Source organism: Myotis davidii, unplaced genomic scaffold (assembly GCF_000327345.1).
Source record: "Myotis davidii unplaced genomic scaffold, ASM32734v1 scaffold1785, whole genome shotgun sequence".
In the NCBI taxonomy this organism is placed as follows: domain Eukaryota; kingdom Metazoa; phylum Chordata; class Mammalia; order Chiroptera; family Vespertilionidae; genus Myotis; species Myotis davidii.
Window position 1 is genome coordinate 75,040 of NW_006296527.1, and position 16,112 is coordinate 91,151.

The 16,112-nt window shown below is 37.3% G+C and overlaps 1 protein-coding gene across 1 annotated transcript in view; it reads right to left on the reverse strand.

The window, feature by feature from the left end:
* Positions 1–5,892: 5,892 nt before the first annotated feature.
* The window catches only part of CPA3 (carboxypeptidase A3), a 22,790-nt gene continuing 12,570 nt past the window's right edge, over positions 5,893–16,112 (reverse strand). The window contains exons 9-11 of the mRNA XM_006771857.1: positions 15,166–15,368; positions 12,703–12,787; positions 5,893–6,465 (exon numbers count right to left, since the gene is read on the reverse strand). Of these exons, the coding sequence (XP_006771920.1) occupies positions 6,278–6,465; positions 12,703–12,787; positions 15,166–15,368 (476 nt within the window). The 3' untranslated portion in view covers positions 5,893–6,277. The remainder of the gene's footprint in view (positions 6,466–12,702; positions 12,788–15,165; positions 15,369–16,112) is intronic.

The window sequence follows — 16,112 nt, forward strand, 5'->3', positions numbered from 1 at the left end:
CACAGGAAACCCACCTCAGATCAAAGAACTCACACAGACTGATCGTGGAGGGATGGAAAAAGGTTTTTCAGGTGAATGGAAATGAAAAAAAGCTGGGGTAGCAATACTTATATCTGACAAATTAGACTGGAAAGTGAAGGCCATAATAAGAGATAAGGAAGGCCACTTCATAACACTAAAGGGAGAAATTCATCAAGAAGATCTAACTCTGGTAGTCATATATGCACCCAATAAAGGTGCATCCAAATACATAAAAAAATTTCTGGAGGATATCAAGGGAGAGATTGACAACAATACAGTCATAGTAGGGGACTTTAATACCCCACGAACAACAATGGACAAATTCTCTAAACACAAAATCAGCAAAGAAACATCAATCCTAAATGACTCACTAGATCAGATGGACTTAATTGACATCTTCAAAATATTTCACCCCAAAGCTACAGAATATACATTCTTCTCAAGTGCACATGGGTCATTTTCAACGATCACATATTGGGACACAGGCAAAGTCTCTTCAAATTCAAGAAGATAGAAATCATATCAAGCATCTGCTCAGATCACAATGGCATAAAATTAGAAGTCAACTACAATAAAAACAATAAAAAATCAAACACCTGGAGGCTAAATAGCATGCTGTAAAACAATGATTGGGTTCCCAAAGAGATCAAAGAAGAAATAAAAAAAATCCTGGAAACAAATAACAATAAAACACAACAATCCAAAATCTATGGAATACAGTGAAAGCAATTTTTAGAGGAAAGTTCATAGCATTACAGGCCTACCTAAAAAAACAAGAAAACTGGTAATAAATTATATAACTCTACAACTCAAAGAGTTAGAAAGAGAGCAACAAGAAAAACTCAAAGAGTTAGAAAGAGAGCAACAAGAAAAGCCCAGAGTAAGCAGAAGGAAGGAGATACTAAAGATCAGAGCAGAAATAAATGAGATAGAGACCAAAAAATAAATAAATAAAAAAGATCAACAAAACGAAGAGCTGGTTCTTTGAAAGGATAAAAAAGATTGATGAACCTCTAGCCAGGCTCACCAAGAAGCAAAGAGAGGACCCAAATAAACAAAATCAGAATGATAGAGGTGAAGTAACAACCAATACCACAGAAATACAAAGGGCTATGAAAAAATACTATGAACAACTCTATTCCAACAAAATGGACAACATAGATGAAATGGACATATTCTTAGAAAAATACAAGCTCACAAAACTCAATCAGGAAGTATTAAAAATCCTGAATAGGCCAATAACTACTGAAGAAATTGAAGTAGTGATAAAAAATCTTCCAGCAAACAAAAGCCTTGGTTCAGACAGCTTTACAGGAGAGTTCTACTAAGCATTCAAAGAACTAAAACCTATCCTCCTCAGACTATTCCAAAAATATTCAAGAAGAAGGCACACTTACAAGTTCTTTCTATGAAGCCATCATTGCTGTAATCCCAAAAACTAGATAAAGACACCACAAAAGAAGAGAACTACAGGCCAATATCCATGATGAGCATGCTAAAATCCTCAACAAAATTCTAGCAAATAGGATTCAGCATTATATTATAAAGATCATACACCATGACCAAGTGGGATTTATTCTGAGGATGCAAGGATGGTACAATATCCACAAATCAATAAATGTGATACATCACATAAACAAACTGAGAAACAAAAATCACATAATCATATCAATCAATACAGAAAAAGCATTTGACAAAATCCAACACCCTTTCTTTATAAAAACTCTCAGCAAAGTGGGAGTAGAGGGATCATCCCTCAACATAATAAAAGCCTTATATAACAAATCTACAGACAACATCATACTCAATGTGCAAACACTAAACTCATTTCCCCTATGACTGGGAACAAGACAGGGATGCCTACTTTTACCACTCCTGTTTAATATAGTGCTGGAAGTGCTAGCATAGCGATTAGATAAGAAGACGAAGAAATAAAAGGCAACCAAACTGGAAAAGAAGAAGTAAAACTTTCCTTATTCGCAGATGACATGATACTATACATAGAAAACCCCAAAGACTCCATCAAAAAACTACTAGACCTAATAAATGAATTTGGCAATGTAGCAGGATACAAAATTAACACCACAAATCTTTGGCCTTTTTATACACCAATTATGAACTCATAAAAAGAGAAAAGAAAAAGGATGATCTCGTTTACCATTGCACTAAAAAAATTTAAGATACCTAGAAATAAACTTAACTAAGGAGGTAAAAGACCTGTACTTGTAAAACTATAGGACATTGAAAAAAGAGATAGAGGATGACATAAACAAATGGAAGAACTTACCATGTTCATGGATTGGTAGAATCAACATCATTAAAATGTCTATACTACCCAGAGCAATCTATAGATTCAATGCAATTCCCATTAAAATACCAATGGCACCTTGACCAGTTTGGCTCAGTGGATAGAACGTCGGCCTGCAGACTGAGGGGTCCCAGGTTCGATTCCGGTCACGGGCATGTACCTTGTTTGCAGGCACATCCCCAGTGGGGATTGTGCAGGAGGCAGCTGATCGATGTTTCTCCTCATCGATGTTTCTAACTCTCTATCCCTCTCCCTTCCTCTCTGTAAAAAATTAATAAACTATATTTAAAAAAAAAAAAAAAGAATTGTCTTTAGGGAGTGAACTGCAGCCTTAGTGCTCTTGGTGGGGGGTGAATAAGACTGAGACAAGAATGTAGGGCCTGGCCGGTTTGGCACAGTGGATAGAGCATAGGCCTGGGGATTATGCTCAATTAATATTTGACAAAGGAGGCAAGAGCATACAATGAAGTCAAGACAGTCTCTTCAACAAATGGTGCTGGGAAATTTGGTCAGATGCATGCAAAAAATGAAACTAGATCACCAACTTACACCATACACAAAAACAAACTCAAAATGGCATAAGGACTTGAATGTAAGATGGGAAACCATAAAAAGCCTACAAGACTCCATAGGCAGCAAAATAGTTGACATACATCATAGCAGTATGTTTATAAACACAGCTCCTAGGGCAAGGGAGACTAAGGAGACAATAAACAAATGGGACTACATCAAAATAAAAAGCTTCTGCACAGCAAAAGAAACCATCAACAAAACAACAAGAAAGCCCACTGCATGGGAGAACATATTTGCCAATGATATTTCTTCTAAGGGTTTAATCTCCAAAAATTACAGAGAACTCATACAACTTGATAAAAGGAAGATAAATGATCCAATCAAAAAAATGGGCAAAGGATCTAAATAGACACTTTTCAAAAGAGGACATACAGAAGCCCAGAGACATATGAAAACACGTTCAAAGTCACTAATCATCAGAGCAATGCAAAACAAAACAACAATGAGATACCATCTCACACCTGTCAGAATGGCTATCGCTATCATCAACAAATCAACAAACAACAAGTGCTGGTGAGGATGTGGAGAAAAAAGGAACCCTCCTGTACTGCTAGTGGGAATGCAGACTGTGCAGCCACTGTGGAAGACAGTATGGAGTTTCCTGAAAAAGCTAAAAATGGGACCACCATTTGACCCAGTAATCCCACTTCTAGGACTATATCCCAAGAAACCAGAAACACCAATCAGAAAGGATACATTCACCCCTATGTTCATATCAGCACAATTTACAATAGCTAAGATTCGGAAACTGCCTAAGTGCCCATTAGCAGATGAGTGGATTAAAAACCTGTGGTACATCTACACAATGGAATACTATGCCACTATAAAAATGAAGCAACTTTTACCACTTGCAGCAGCATGGATGGAACCGGAGAGCATTATGCTAAGCAAAATAAGCCAGTTGGAGAAAGATAAATATCACATGATCTCACTCATATGTGGGATATAATGATCAACATAATTTGATGAACAGGTATAGATCCAGAGACAAATACTAGGGTAGTGGTGGTGGTGGGTGGGAGGAGTTAGAGAGCAACCAAAGGACTTGTTTGCATGGATATTAGCATAACCAATGTACACAGACACTGGGGCAGTGGGGGCACGCTTGGGGTGGGAATGGCTGGGGGCTGGGGTCAATTGGGGTAAAAGGAGACATATGTAAAACTATACAAAAAAAAAAAGCACTGAGATTCATCTTTGTATGAACCCCTTTATTTCCTGCTAGTGTAACCTTTTGTAATTAGCTAGTCCTATATAATAAAAGCATAGTGTGCAAATTGTCCTCTCAACAGGGAGTTCTTCTGGGATTTCGACTAGGGGACAGGGCTGTCTGGGGGAAGGGAGGGAGGCCCTGACTGGCAGCAGGCAGCCGGGGGAAGGGAGGGAGGCCCCAGCCAGCCACCACCAGCTGCTAGGGACCCTACCAGTGCACGATTTTCATGCACTGGGCCTCTAGTTATTAATAATAGGAAGAAAGCAAAAGGCAGTCCAGACATTCATGGTCATCTAGGCAGCTTCACCAGGAAGTTGCAACTTTGTACTCCCCAGGGAACCACCTGTCCATTTCATTCAGATCCCTGGGGGAAGGGGTCCAACAAAGGGGAGATGGATTTCTGTACAGTAAAGTCAGGGTGACATAGGGAAAATACTTGCCTGTCAGCCTAATCTGGGAACAAATGTAATTGGCTAGAGGGGGTGAAGCCACTGCAAGCACTGAAATTTGGATCCCACATGCAATGATGGAAATACAAAATAACCTAGCCGGATGCTGGACTGGACTGTGCAAATATGGAGCAGAAACTCTGGGCAATGGCTTTAATCTTAGCCCTTCTGAAGACACACCGGATTTTTTCCTTGGTGGGATGGAGGGAGTTGGAACCTTGGAAACTGGGGGATTTAATTCCATGTAAATAAATATCACTCATTCTCCCATGCAAGTCTTCAAGAATTCCTTTTCTCATGACATTGCAGAAAGCCCACTTCCATCAGCAATAGGTGGGGACACAGAGAACTCCCCACTGATAACACTAGGCCATCCCTTTGCTGTTGTGAATATATAAATAATGTTTACTTGTATTTAAGAATATACTTATGTAAGCAAAATATATTTTTGAAAATTGAAGATATTCTTTCTTACTAACAGAATGCATGAGAAACAGTGCTTGATTATTAATGCTAGTAGAGTAATATAGAGAATCCTATCTAATAATAGACAAAGATGGTAATTGACCATACCTTCACTATGCCTCCCATTGGCTAATCAGCATGATATGCAAATTAGCCACCAACAAAGATGGCGGCTAATTTGCATACTGCAGGCAGGGCAGGACAGTGCTAGCTGCCATCCGGGCCCGCCCCCAGCCGGGATCCCCGTGTGCAGCTTAAGCCCCATGCCGCCTAAGCCTCGCACCCAGCTGGGACACCATAACAATTAGAGAGCAGGAAAGTGCCACCCACAGGGAGCACCCAGCAGGTCCTGACCCCAGTTGCCCTGGTAATCCAGTGATCAGTGAGCAGGAAAGTGTAGCCTGTAGGCAGCACCCACCAAAGCCTGCTCCTGGGTCGCCATGGTGATCCCAGAGCATGAAAGGGTGGCCTGCAGGCAGTCCCCGTGTGCGCCTGCTCCTGGGTCACCATGGCAATCCTAGAGCAGGAAAGGGTGGCCTGCAGGCAGCACCCCACCCTGGCCACAGCTCAAAGGAGAGAACAACACGCAGTGGAGGCCAGGAGCCTGAGAGATCAACAGAGATGGGCACCTGCTCCAAGCCTCCACCGTGTGGCTGGGGCCAGGCCCCCAGCAGACACACACACACACACACACACACACACACACACGGGATGCTTGCTCTGAGCCTCTGCTGCCAGACTGTGGCCGTTAGTAGGACATCCACTGAGGGCTCCCAGACTGAAGGGCAGGCTGGGCTGAGGGAACCCCACCCCTCAGTGCACGAATTTCGTGCACCAGGCCTCTAGTATACTTTATAAAAAACAAGATGCATTTTGGAATGTGTTTTATTTTTGCTATATTAGTACATAAAATGATGAAAATCTGTGAAAATCTCCTTCTGGAGAACCTGAGGGTTCTTATTTCTTTCCTGTGACCCACTGTATATCACCTTTGAAAATAGTAAAAATAATACTTTTTGCTGGGTTCAAACTTTACTTGGAGCAAAGAAAGGTAGTTAAAAGCTTTTGTTTAAAGTTATTTGATAAGTTCCCACTGAGAGGAAGTAAAAGCAAAAAGAAATAACATAGGACTTAAATGAGCAAGAGTCAGGTGATGTGGAATCTTTATTTAGGGATAATTGAAGTTTGACATTCTGGTGAAAAGAACAAAGGAGAATTAATGGCTTATTCCAAACTGAGGGTGATTCTTTAGGAAATATGTTGGAGGATATACTTGGCAATAAATTTGACAGCTAGCATGGTCTCTTTGCAGGTTGACTTTATCTGAGATTCTGGAAGGAGAAAACCATATTTGCCTTTATCTCGAAGCTCAAAGGCAAATGTATGCTTGATGCCCAGTTTGTAGGCCCAGTCTAAAGATGAACCTGATGTTGGGTCTGTAAAACATAAGTAGTAAATATTTAATTAAAAACAAATACTAATGTTTGTCTTGAAATGGAAATTCACTGGTGTAAATTAGCAATAAAAATAATTATGCGTACAGTTACGAGTAATTGCAGTAATGAATGGGAGTAGTGGTCTGTGTAATACAGAGTGTAGAGTAAAATATAATCATAGCTTTGATACACACATTTAAAAAATGCTGTGTTTTCAAAATTACATTTTACATGGCTCAGCACTCAAAATTGAGTTTGTTTCCTGGCACACAGTCACAGAGGGAGGCATTCTGAACCAGGGCAAGCAGCTGAGGAAATCACTGAGGAGGGGCCACTGGTTGCTGAAATCCCACCAAGGGAAACTACACATATAAACTAGGCAAAGTCATATTCTTTCTAACATTCAGGTCTCTTTATATTCTTGTTACTAGGGTAAACTCTTTTTATTGGAAAAAGACCAAGAAAGTGGAAATCAGTTATCTTAAGGTTGTATTTAACCCCCTAATTTAACTTATCCATGTCAACTTTTAGGAAATTTTACTAAAAATGTTATTATTTAGTAAAAAGATTGAAAATATAGACACATCTAGAAGTTATATACACATAAGGTTTATATAAGTGCATATAAATACTAACATGCATTTATGTAGTAGAAAAAGTATTTTTTTACACATAAAATAATTTATATTCTAGGACAAGTATTGACATTAACATTTTAGGTTTGAAAGACAAGAATTCAAAGCTGTGATGAGAAAAGAGAGAATACCTATTTCAGTGGAAAGAGATAAGACTGACTCTTAAATTATTCATCAAATATTTATTGAATCTTTAATATGTATAATACACTTTACTTGGCATTGTGGAGGATGGGAGGTGCAGAGTACAAAGATGAAGACGCCATTGGTGTCTTTAGGAACTTAGAATTTAGGTGAGAGAAGTCAAAGATGCAAATTAATAGAGAACAGACAGAATATGTAAGTACCATAGGAAAGGTACAATATTTTATGAAATTTTTAAGGAAAAAAAGATTATATGACTGGTGAGGAAGATGGCATTTCATGCTTAATGCCTGCTTCTTCATGATGGAGATGGTACTGGAGGTGAGCCTTGAAGAAAGGTGTACTTTTTTCAGTTAGAGATGAAAGAAAGGCATTCTGGTCAGGGAACCACAAGGATGGAAAAGCATGGAGATGTTTTTAGGGACCAGTGACATCCAGTTGTACTGGAACAAATGGACCTGTGAGAATTTGTAGGCAAAACTCCGAAAACCTGCTATATCAGGACAAAGTGACTTGTTTGGGAGGCAAGTCACATTTTGGTGCTGTACTTAGGATGGTTAATTTGGACTGAAAAGAGTTGAGACTAGGTAGGAAGTAGTGCAATAAAAGCCTGAGCTCATATAGACTCGCCACACTGGGAACAAAACTGCAGCCTCCATGTAAGAAGTACTGGAATGGAAAAGTCACAGAATTTGATAAAAATTAGTGCTATTTCAATTTGGGTGGCTGAAAAAAATTCACATAATTACACAAAAATAAACTGAGGGTAGAGATGGGGAAAAGAAAGAATAAAGGATGGAAGACACAAGGATATGTTTAGATCAATCAGGACCTGGAAAAATGAATTTTAAAATTTTGGCAGAAGCATCATAGGTGAAATTGGTTTGCATAAAATCATTATATCTTTTTGGTGGATTAATTCTTTTATTATTATTAATGTCTAGAAAAATTCTTTGCTCTGAAATTTACTTTATCTGCTTTTTAATATGGCCACTCCTTATTTGATTAATGTCTTCACAATATATATTTTTCAGTTTCAACCTGTCTATGTTATACCCACCATATGTCAATCTATAGTTCCGCCAAAAAAAAGTCTTCAATGAGTTCTACAAGAAAATTTTTTTGTTGACAATATTTTCTTAATTTATTGACATTAAAACAACTTTCTTCTTTCAAAGCACATTAGGTGCAAGGAACTTACTGTAATATGATCAAAATAAATAAAAATAAAACTGAACTAAGCTGGAAATTTGGTTAGACCAAAGGAACCCACAAAAGTGATGCCGGTAAATTAATGTATTTTTTAAAAATGTTATTGACATGCATTAAATATAATTACCAGCACTTTCATATCAACACTAAGTGAAAATTCTATTTGAAACAAGAGCTGAAGCTAGAGATATATGGTCATAAATTGAAATATTTTATCTGCCCTTCTGTTTGTTAATATAATCTCAGCTTGAATTTCTGTTAGTAGATTGGGTGTTGTGAACTACAAATTTGAGGTTTTGATTTTCTTCTTTTCCAAATGTATTATGGGGAACAGCAGTAGGTGGAGAAACAGGAATACATCTAACAATTTTTATGCTTTGAAAGGCAATAAAAAAGGCACTTTGAAATTACCTTTTTAATTCATGATGTAACTCACAAATGGATGATATTAATAATGATATAAGTGACCTGGATTCTATTAATTCTTGCTAACCAGTTACTATTTCTAAGATGGTAAAGGATTGGATATGCTGTCAATATGTATATGTAACTATTTCACAATCTTTTAACATTAATTTTATGATCTAAATATTGCTGCTTGTGGCAGAGAACTTGGTATACCACTTGACTGTGGTCTGAAATGCTGATTTTTGTTCCTGCTCTGCTCTAACTAATAAAATCTTTCTGTATGTAAATTTTACAGACTATAAATCAGGGACCAACCTAAATAAGATCAGTGGTTGTCAAACCTAGTTTCATCTTAGACTCTCTTTGGGTGCTTCAAAAAGATGCAAGTGCCTGGACCCAGCACAAACTAATGAGATCAGATTGCGATGGGGCGGGGCCTGATCACTTGCATATTTTAAAAGTTCCTCAGATGACTCTAATGGGAAGTGAGGCTTAAGAACCATGAATTACATCAATGATTTTCAACTGGTGTGCCACAAGAATTTTTAAAATATGCAATACCTGACTATATATATGGGGTATTGAGCTCCTTCCTCTTAGATTGCCAAATAAAAAATTCACAACAGCCAGCACGACAATAGCCATCTCGTGTGAATGAATCAAAACTATATCTTTTTTTGTCAAGAAATATATTTTTCTGTTGTGCAGCAGAATTTTAATAATTAGTTTATGTGTGCAATGAGATTAAAAAGGTTGAAAACCAATGAATTAGATCATCTTTTATGGTTTAAATTTTTTTTGGCTTTAAGTTATTTGCTATATTTGCTTCTTAGGTTCAAATTGCAAACATTATTTTTTTTTTTCTGGAGGTCAGAGATCTCTCCACAATTTGGGTTTTTTAAATGCTTCCTCAAACCTTTTCTTCTATCGCTATCAATTCAAAGAGAGAAAAATACTGGTGAGTGCTGGATGCTTTGTTCAAATCCCGGGACTTGTTAAGTAACAATCAGGTTATCAGAATGAGTAAGTTTTAATTGTGGGTGCCTTTATTTTCTATTCTTATCAAATCAACCATTTTGTACCCCTTACTTCTCATGAATGTTTAACATTCAATCAGGTGCTTTATTAAAGCCATCACTCCTAAGAGTTTTGAACATCTATCATGCTGCTGCAGCCCTGTATGAAAGAGGCAATGCTTTTTCAATCTGAATCTCTTTAAAAAATCTTTTAATATCATATAATACAAAGTTTAAAATACTGCTATACAGATGTACACAATAGTAATTCCTCTTCACTCTACCCTCTCCTTTAGAAAGTGACACACGACGGCATGGAGCCGTGATATCTTCGGCTGTCTGCCAGTTAGAATGTAACTCCTTGCGAGTAGTCTTTGTGTCTTAACTCTTCTCACCTATCTCTCAAAGCTCCAAAATGCTGAGCAATTATTAGATAGGTGCTCCATAAATTAAATGATTGTGATGCAATGCCATGCATAGCTCTACTCTGCTCATAATTGCATATACAGATGTGGAAAGTGTGAGAGTAATAATCCTTTGATTTTCTAGTTGCCAGTTGAAAAATGTGTTCCTGTTTAGAACTCTTTGTTCTTTGATGCTAAGAATACCTGTGAGTTTTTTCTGTTTATGATTGTAAGAATTGCTCTTACATCATATCTGGTGGCTTATCTGGCCCTGCTATTTTTCAGTATCCACAAAGTATGCTGCCATTTTAAACTGGTGTTCTAGTCTGTTCTCTTGGTCTTTGCTTTGCTTTTTGTCCATTCACGTAGCTGGGTATATCATTTGTTTTGAAATCCTGTTGTCCTCCACTTGTATGTATAATGAATTCCTGGCATGTTGCAGCATGATCTGTTTGGATGCTGGTGATTGGCTGTGTCATTGTACATTTTCTTCAATGTACAATGACTGGTTGATAGGTGATTGCTGCTGAATGTTCTGTAGAAATGGGACTTGTCAGTTTTTTTAAAAAAATTTTTTTAGTCATTAATCTAATTCCATAAAAAGGAGCTTTCAATAAGTTGGATCTAGAAGCTGTATGTGATGGCTACAGCATTTTCAAATTTCATGGCAATTGTTAGTTCAAAGTTTATACTTTTAGCTTGGGTTAAGGAAGTGATTTATAAGGTGTGGCAGGTAAAGTTATTGCAAGAAATCCATGCATTTAAAAAGTATAATGGAAGTAAGCATGTGTTTTTGGTGGTGATGAGTTGTCCATGAAATGCAGTCTTTATGCTAAAAATATTGGCTAGTTTTAGAGAGTGATGCAGGCTATATCAAGTCTAGTCTTGTGGTTTCAATCTATGTTTACTCTTTTTGGGTAAGTCAGGACACCACTTACATTGAGCAAGTTTGTGACAATTATTTCTGATGTTGTCCATGCCCTGCAGTGTGCTAAATATTATGTGGTCTAAGAGGAGATTGGATGTATAATTCTTGCTTTTGAGGAATTAAATTTTGTTAAGAAGTTAAGGTTTTGTAAATAATTTCATTAGGAATTTTCCATAAAGTTTGGGCCTAAGAACTGAAGCTTGTAAATGGTTTGGAGAAAAAGCAATTTTTACTAAAGTATTTCCACATTAACACCAATGGGATCTAGCTAGAAGAGCCAACATGATCTCATTTTCTAGGGTCTGAATTAATGGCCTTTAGTGAAAACCAAATGAATGTATTTTCATTGCTTGAAAATAGAAAAGCCTGATTATTTTAGCTGAAAAAAACAAAAAGGAAAAAACTATGCATAGTGGTCAAAATCATGGGCTTTGGTTTTTGTTAAAACCTGGGAATGAATCACAGTTCAGCTAGTTACAAGTATTGCCCCGTCATAGGGTATTCTGAGGATATTTGGTCATGGACACAGGTACTGTTCTGTAGTTTCTTTTTGCCTTTTGATAATATATTATTTACTGGCTTGTAAGAAATATAAGTCAGTAATATAATATGCAAATTATTAGAAAGTCTAAAAATAGGGAAGAACAAGAAGTACAGAGACACTAAAATAAAACAACAGAACTAGAGCCCTGTGACCTCCTTTCTTAATCCAATATAGATTTCAGTTAAACACATTAGGAAGGGGCTGGTAAGAGAGATAGGAAACTGGTTTTATATGATCAAAGTGGCTGAAACTGTTGGCTTCCCCATTTTCTCATCAGGAGTTCAGGAAAAGACTATGCTTGCCCGGGGGACTAGCCTAAGTAAGAAAGAACCCAGTTAAAGTTAAATGATTAAAAAAGAAAGTATTCCCTGCTGCGTGGTTCAGCTGATTGGAGCATTGTCCTGTACACCAAAAGGTTGTGGGTTCGATTCCTGGTCAGGGCACATACCTATGATGTAGATTTGATCTTCGGTAGAGGCACATACAGGAGGCAACTGATTGACATTTCTTTCTCTCCCTTTACCCCTCTCTAAAAAAACACAATAAAAACACATCCTCAAGTGAGGATTAAAAAAAAAAGTATCAACTCTGTTCTAATTAATTCTTATCATTCCTGAGGGTAAAATGTTGTGTAGCTGGGAACAAGTTAAGAAGATGGGAACAAGAAGAGGATGGATTAAACTCTAAATTTGTTTTGAATTACTTCTGTTGACCTCATAACCTTGTAAATAGTTCAGTATAATTTGTTTCTAGAAATATATTATCCTCGTCAATCGCAGATTTTATCCCCCAGATTCACATATAATTCAAAATCACCTGTTAAAAGTAAAGGTTAAATTGGCAATTCCAATTGTTCTAACATAAATTTACAAATTCTATACTTTTCTTAAATAATCATAAAAAAGAATTAGGGAAAATGACACAGTAAGTAATAGGAAAACCTTACAAATTGTTGATGCTATTGGGCCATAGATGTAGTGGGTTGCATATCGAGTTGATAAAGCATCAGTGCCGATCTTTGCAACTTTGGCCTGTAGAGAAAGGGAAGTTAGGAAGTTAGGGTACTATGTAAATGCCATTAATTTACTGGGGATTTAAAAAGTCAATTATACAGTTATTTTTCATTTGAAGATCAAAATTAAATAAATGGTTAAATGAGAAATGTATTTTCAGTAAGATATATTGTCATTGTGAAGACTTCTAAACATGGAATCAGTTATCTGCAATAATGTCATATCTCATTTTGTATTTCTACACATTCTTTTCTTTCTCTCCTTTTCTTCCTCCCTCTCTCACTTCCTCTGTTTCTTTATTCCATCATTTCTTATAAAAAATCATATCTTTCTTCTTCCTCTCAGACTTTGCTCTGGCTTTAGTTTTTTTAGCTTTAGTATTTTATTTTATGTTTTTAAATTAAATTTATTGGGGTGACATTGGTTAATAAGATCACATAAGTTTCAAGTGTACATTTCTATGATACATGATCTGTATATTGCATTGTGTGCCCACCACCCAAAGTCAAATCATCTTCCATCACCATATATTTAGCCCCTTAAAACCTTTACTATCCCCTACCTCCTTTCCCTCTGGTAACCACCATACTGTTGTCTGTGTCTATGAGTTTTAGTTTTATAACCCACTTAGGAGTGAAGTCGTATGGTTCTTAGCTTTTTCTGACTGATTTATTAGATTAGCATAATATTCTCAAGGTCCATCCATCCTGTCACTGGCTTTAGATTTTTGTCTCTGCCAAGCCTGTTTCTCTCTTGCCCCTCCTTTCTTTGTCTTTATAGGTTCCACATTGCCATAGGACTATCTCTGCTTCAGATTTTAGCATGCCAAAGGAAGAAAGGTGGTTTACCTCTCTCTAAAATAGTACTGTAGGCTCTGGCTAGTTTTTCTCAGTGGACAGAGCATAAGCCTGTGGACTGAAGGGTCCTGGGTTTGATTCAGGTCGGGGAGCTCCATCCTCAGTCGGGGGTGTGCTGGAGGCAGCCAACCGATGATTCTCTCTCATCATTGATGTTTCTATCTCTCTCTCTCCCTCTCCCTTCCTCTCTGAAATCAATCTCCCTTCTTCTCTGAAATCAATAAAAAATGTATTTTAAAAAGTAGTTCTGTGAAATTAGAGTTTTATTTCCAGAGTAGCATTTCATGACCTTTAACACACATTAGTATTTTGTGCTATGAGAATGATTTATTGGAACAAACTTTAGGGAAATATAGTCACTAACATATTTGTACTCTAAGCGAAGATTTTTTTAGTCTATATAGTTAAGAAATATATTTTTCTTAATTTGGTTGCTTTGTAAATACTCTTTATTTAAATAGTTTGGTGTGTATATTTCTATTTTTTTAATCCATAATGCCATTATTTTAAAGGCAGATTGAAATTGCATTGGTGTGTCCTTATATAGGTAGGTTATTAATACTCATGGATTCAGATTTTCACCTATTTGGTTAAAGAAATGATTCTTGGGACATAGGTTGCTTGTATGTTTTCTTAGTTGTATATGTACAGATGGTTTTAATGATTGGTCCAAATCTCTGCTTCAACTCAAAATTAAATGCTATTTTGCTGAAACAATTAACTGAAGTCATAATGACAATCGTGATCTCTTAAAAAATTAAAAATAATTTCATGAAGTAGTGTTTGAACCATAGCTTTTACTCACTGTGCTATATTTGCCAACTACCATGGGATCTGGAACACTGGATGTTATCTGTTTTATTTCTTTTCTTCCACAGCAATTAAAAGTATTTAGTTATTTATATGGATATTCTGTGTTCACATTGCCAATTCCTGTGATTCACTGAAATCCATATGTAGAATTCCATTTTTTTTTATGAAGCTAACAAATTTCCATAGAATGGAAAAGGATGCTTAGTGGATTCTAGTTCTGAAAAGACTGAGTTCTTAGTGAAGAAGTTTCACAAACATCCTTTGATAGTAATAGTCTTCCTTTGGATACTAAAATATTAATATAATTTCCAAGCTGATCTGGAGAATAAAAATACAACAGATATTCTTAAATCTGGTGTCTCAGGGATAGGAGTAGCAGATGTCTTTGCCAGTCTATTAGGCTTTTACTGTGTGTGGTTTTTATAGTATGATGTATTGTAAATGTTTATCTATGTAGTTATAGAATTTTACCCTGATGGCCCAGACATTTCTTCTTACTGGCTTTATCTTATAATCATGTTGAAAGATTTTTATTAACTGTATACTTTTATCACATGAAAATTAATCTAAGGACTATGATTTTTAACTCCAAGGCAAACTTCATTTGTTCTTTTCTTTGGTATTAAAATATGGAATTCTTTTAACTTAACCCAAGTTGTTAATGAAGAATAGACTGAAAGTCAATGGTGGTGTGAAGACATAAGCTACAGGAATTTTGCTACATACCAGTTCCTCCTGGTTAGGTGGCAATTTTGATGTGTATCCGTAGGGAAACAATAGCATCTGGGAGTAGGAGTGCATGGTTATGTAGCCCTTGATTGATTTCAGGTGGCTTCGAATGAAGTCAGTGACAGCTTTGGTCTCCTTCTCAGACTCTGCGGTGGGACCCCCATAGGTTTCCTCACATGGGTCATTGGTGTCAGGAAAAGCTGCAGAGGGAGTGAATGGAGGAGATCACAGTCTGCTCCCCCTCAGCACAGCCCCAGTTCTTCTGATGGGGATTCACAAAATGCTTTAAGCATGTTAGTCGCCCAGGTTCACGGGCCCTTCTGTGTTTCTGGTATGGTAGTCATTGCAGACTAACTTTGTACACACAGCCCAGAGTGTATCAGATTTAACTCAGTGGAATATTCTTAGCCTTGTTTATTTCTCCTCCTTTTCCCGGTCTCAGTAGTAATACACCAGAAGCAGTCCAGGGCAGGGGGCCAGACAGAACCCAGTTCCAATTCAACCCCAGCTCTAACTTGCTGGCTACTTTCTTTGAGCCCAAGTTACTTCAATCTGTTTCAGCAGGCAGCCCTCAATCAGGGAAGCTGCTACTATCATAATCATTATGGTAGAATAGAATTAAAAGTTGAGGTGGTATTTTCAACAAAGTTAGGTTATGAAAAATTTTATGAATTGGGGTAGTGGTAATTTCTCTTTGAATATATATAACTAGAGCCTCAGTGCACAAAAATTTGTGCACTGGGGGGGAGGGGTCTCTCAGCCCAGCCTGTGCCCTCTAACAGTCTGTGACCACTCAGGGGATTATCACCTGCTGGCTTAGGCCCGCTTCCTGGGGTATTGGGCCTAAGATGGCAATCAGACATCCCTCTGGCAGCCTGGCAGACCTCAGGGGATGTCCACTTGCCTGTGGGGAGTGGGCCTAAGCTGGCGTCGGACATCCTTAG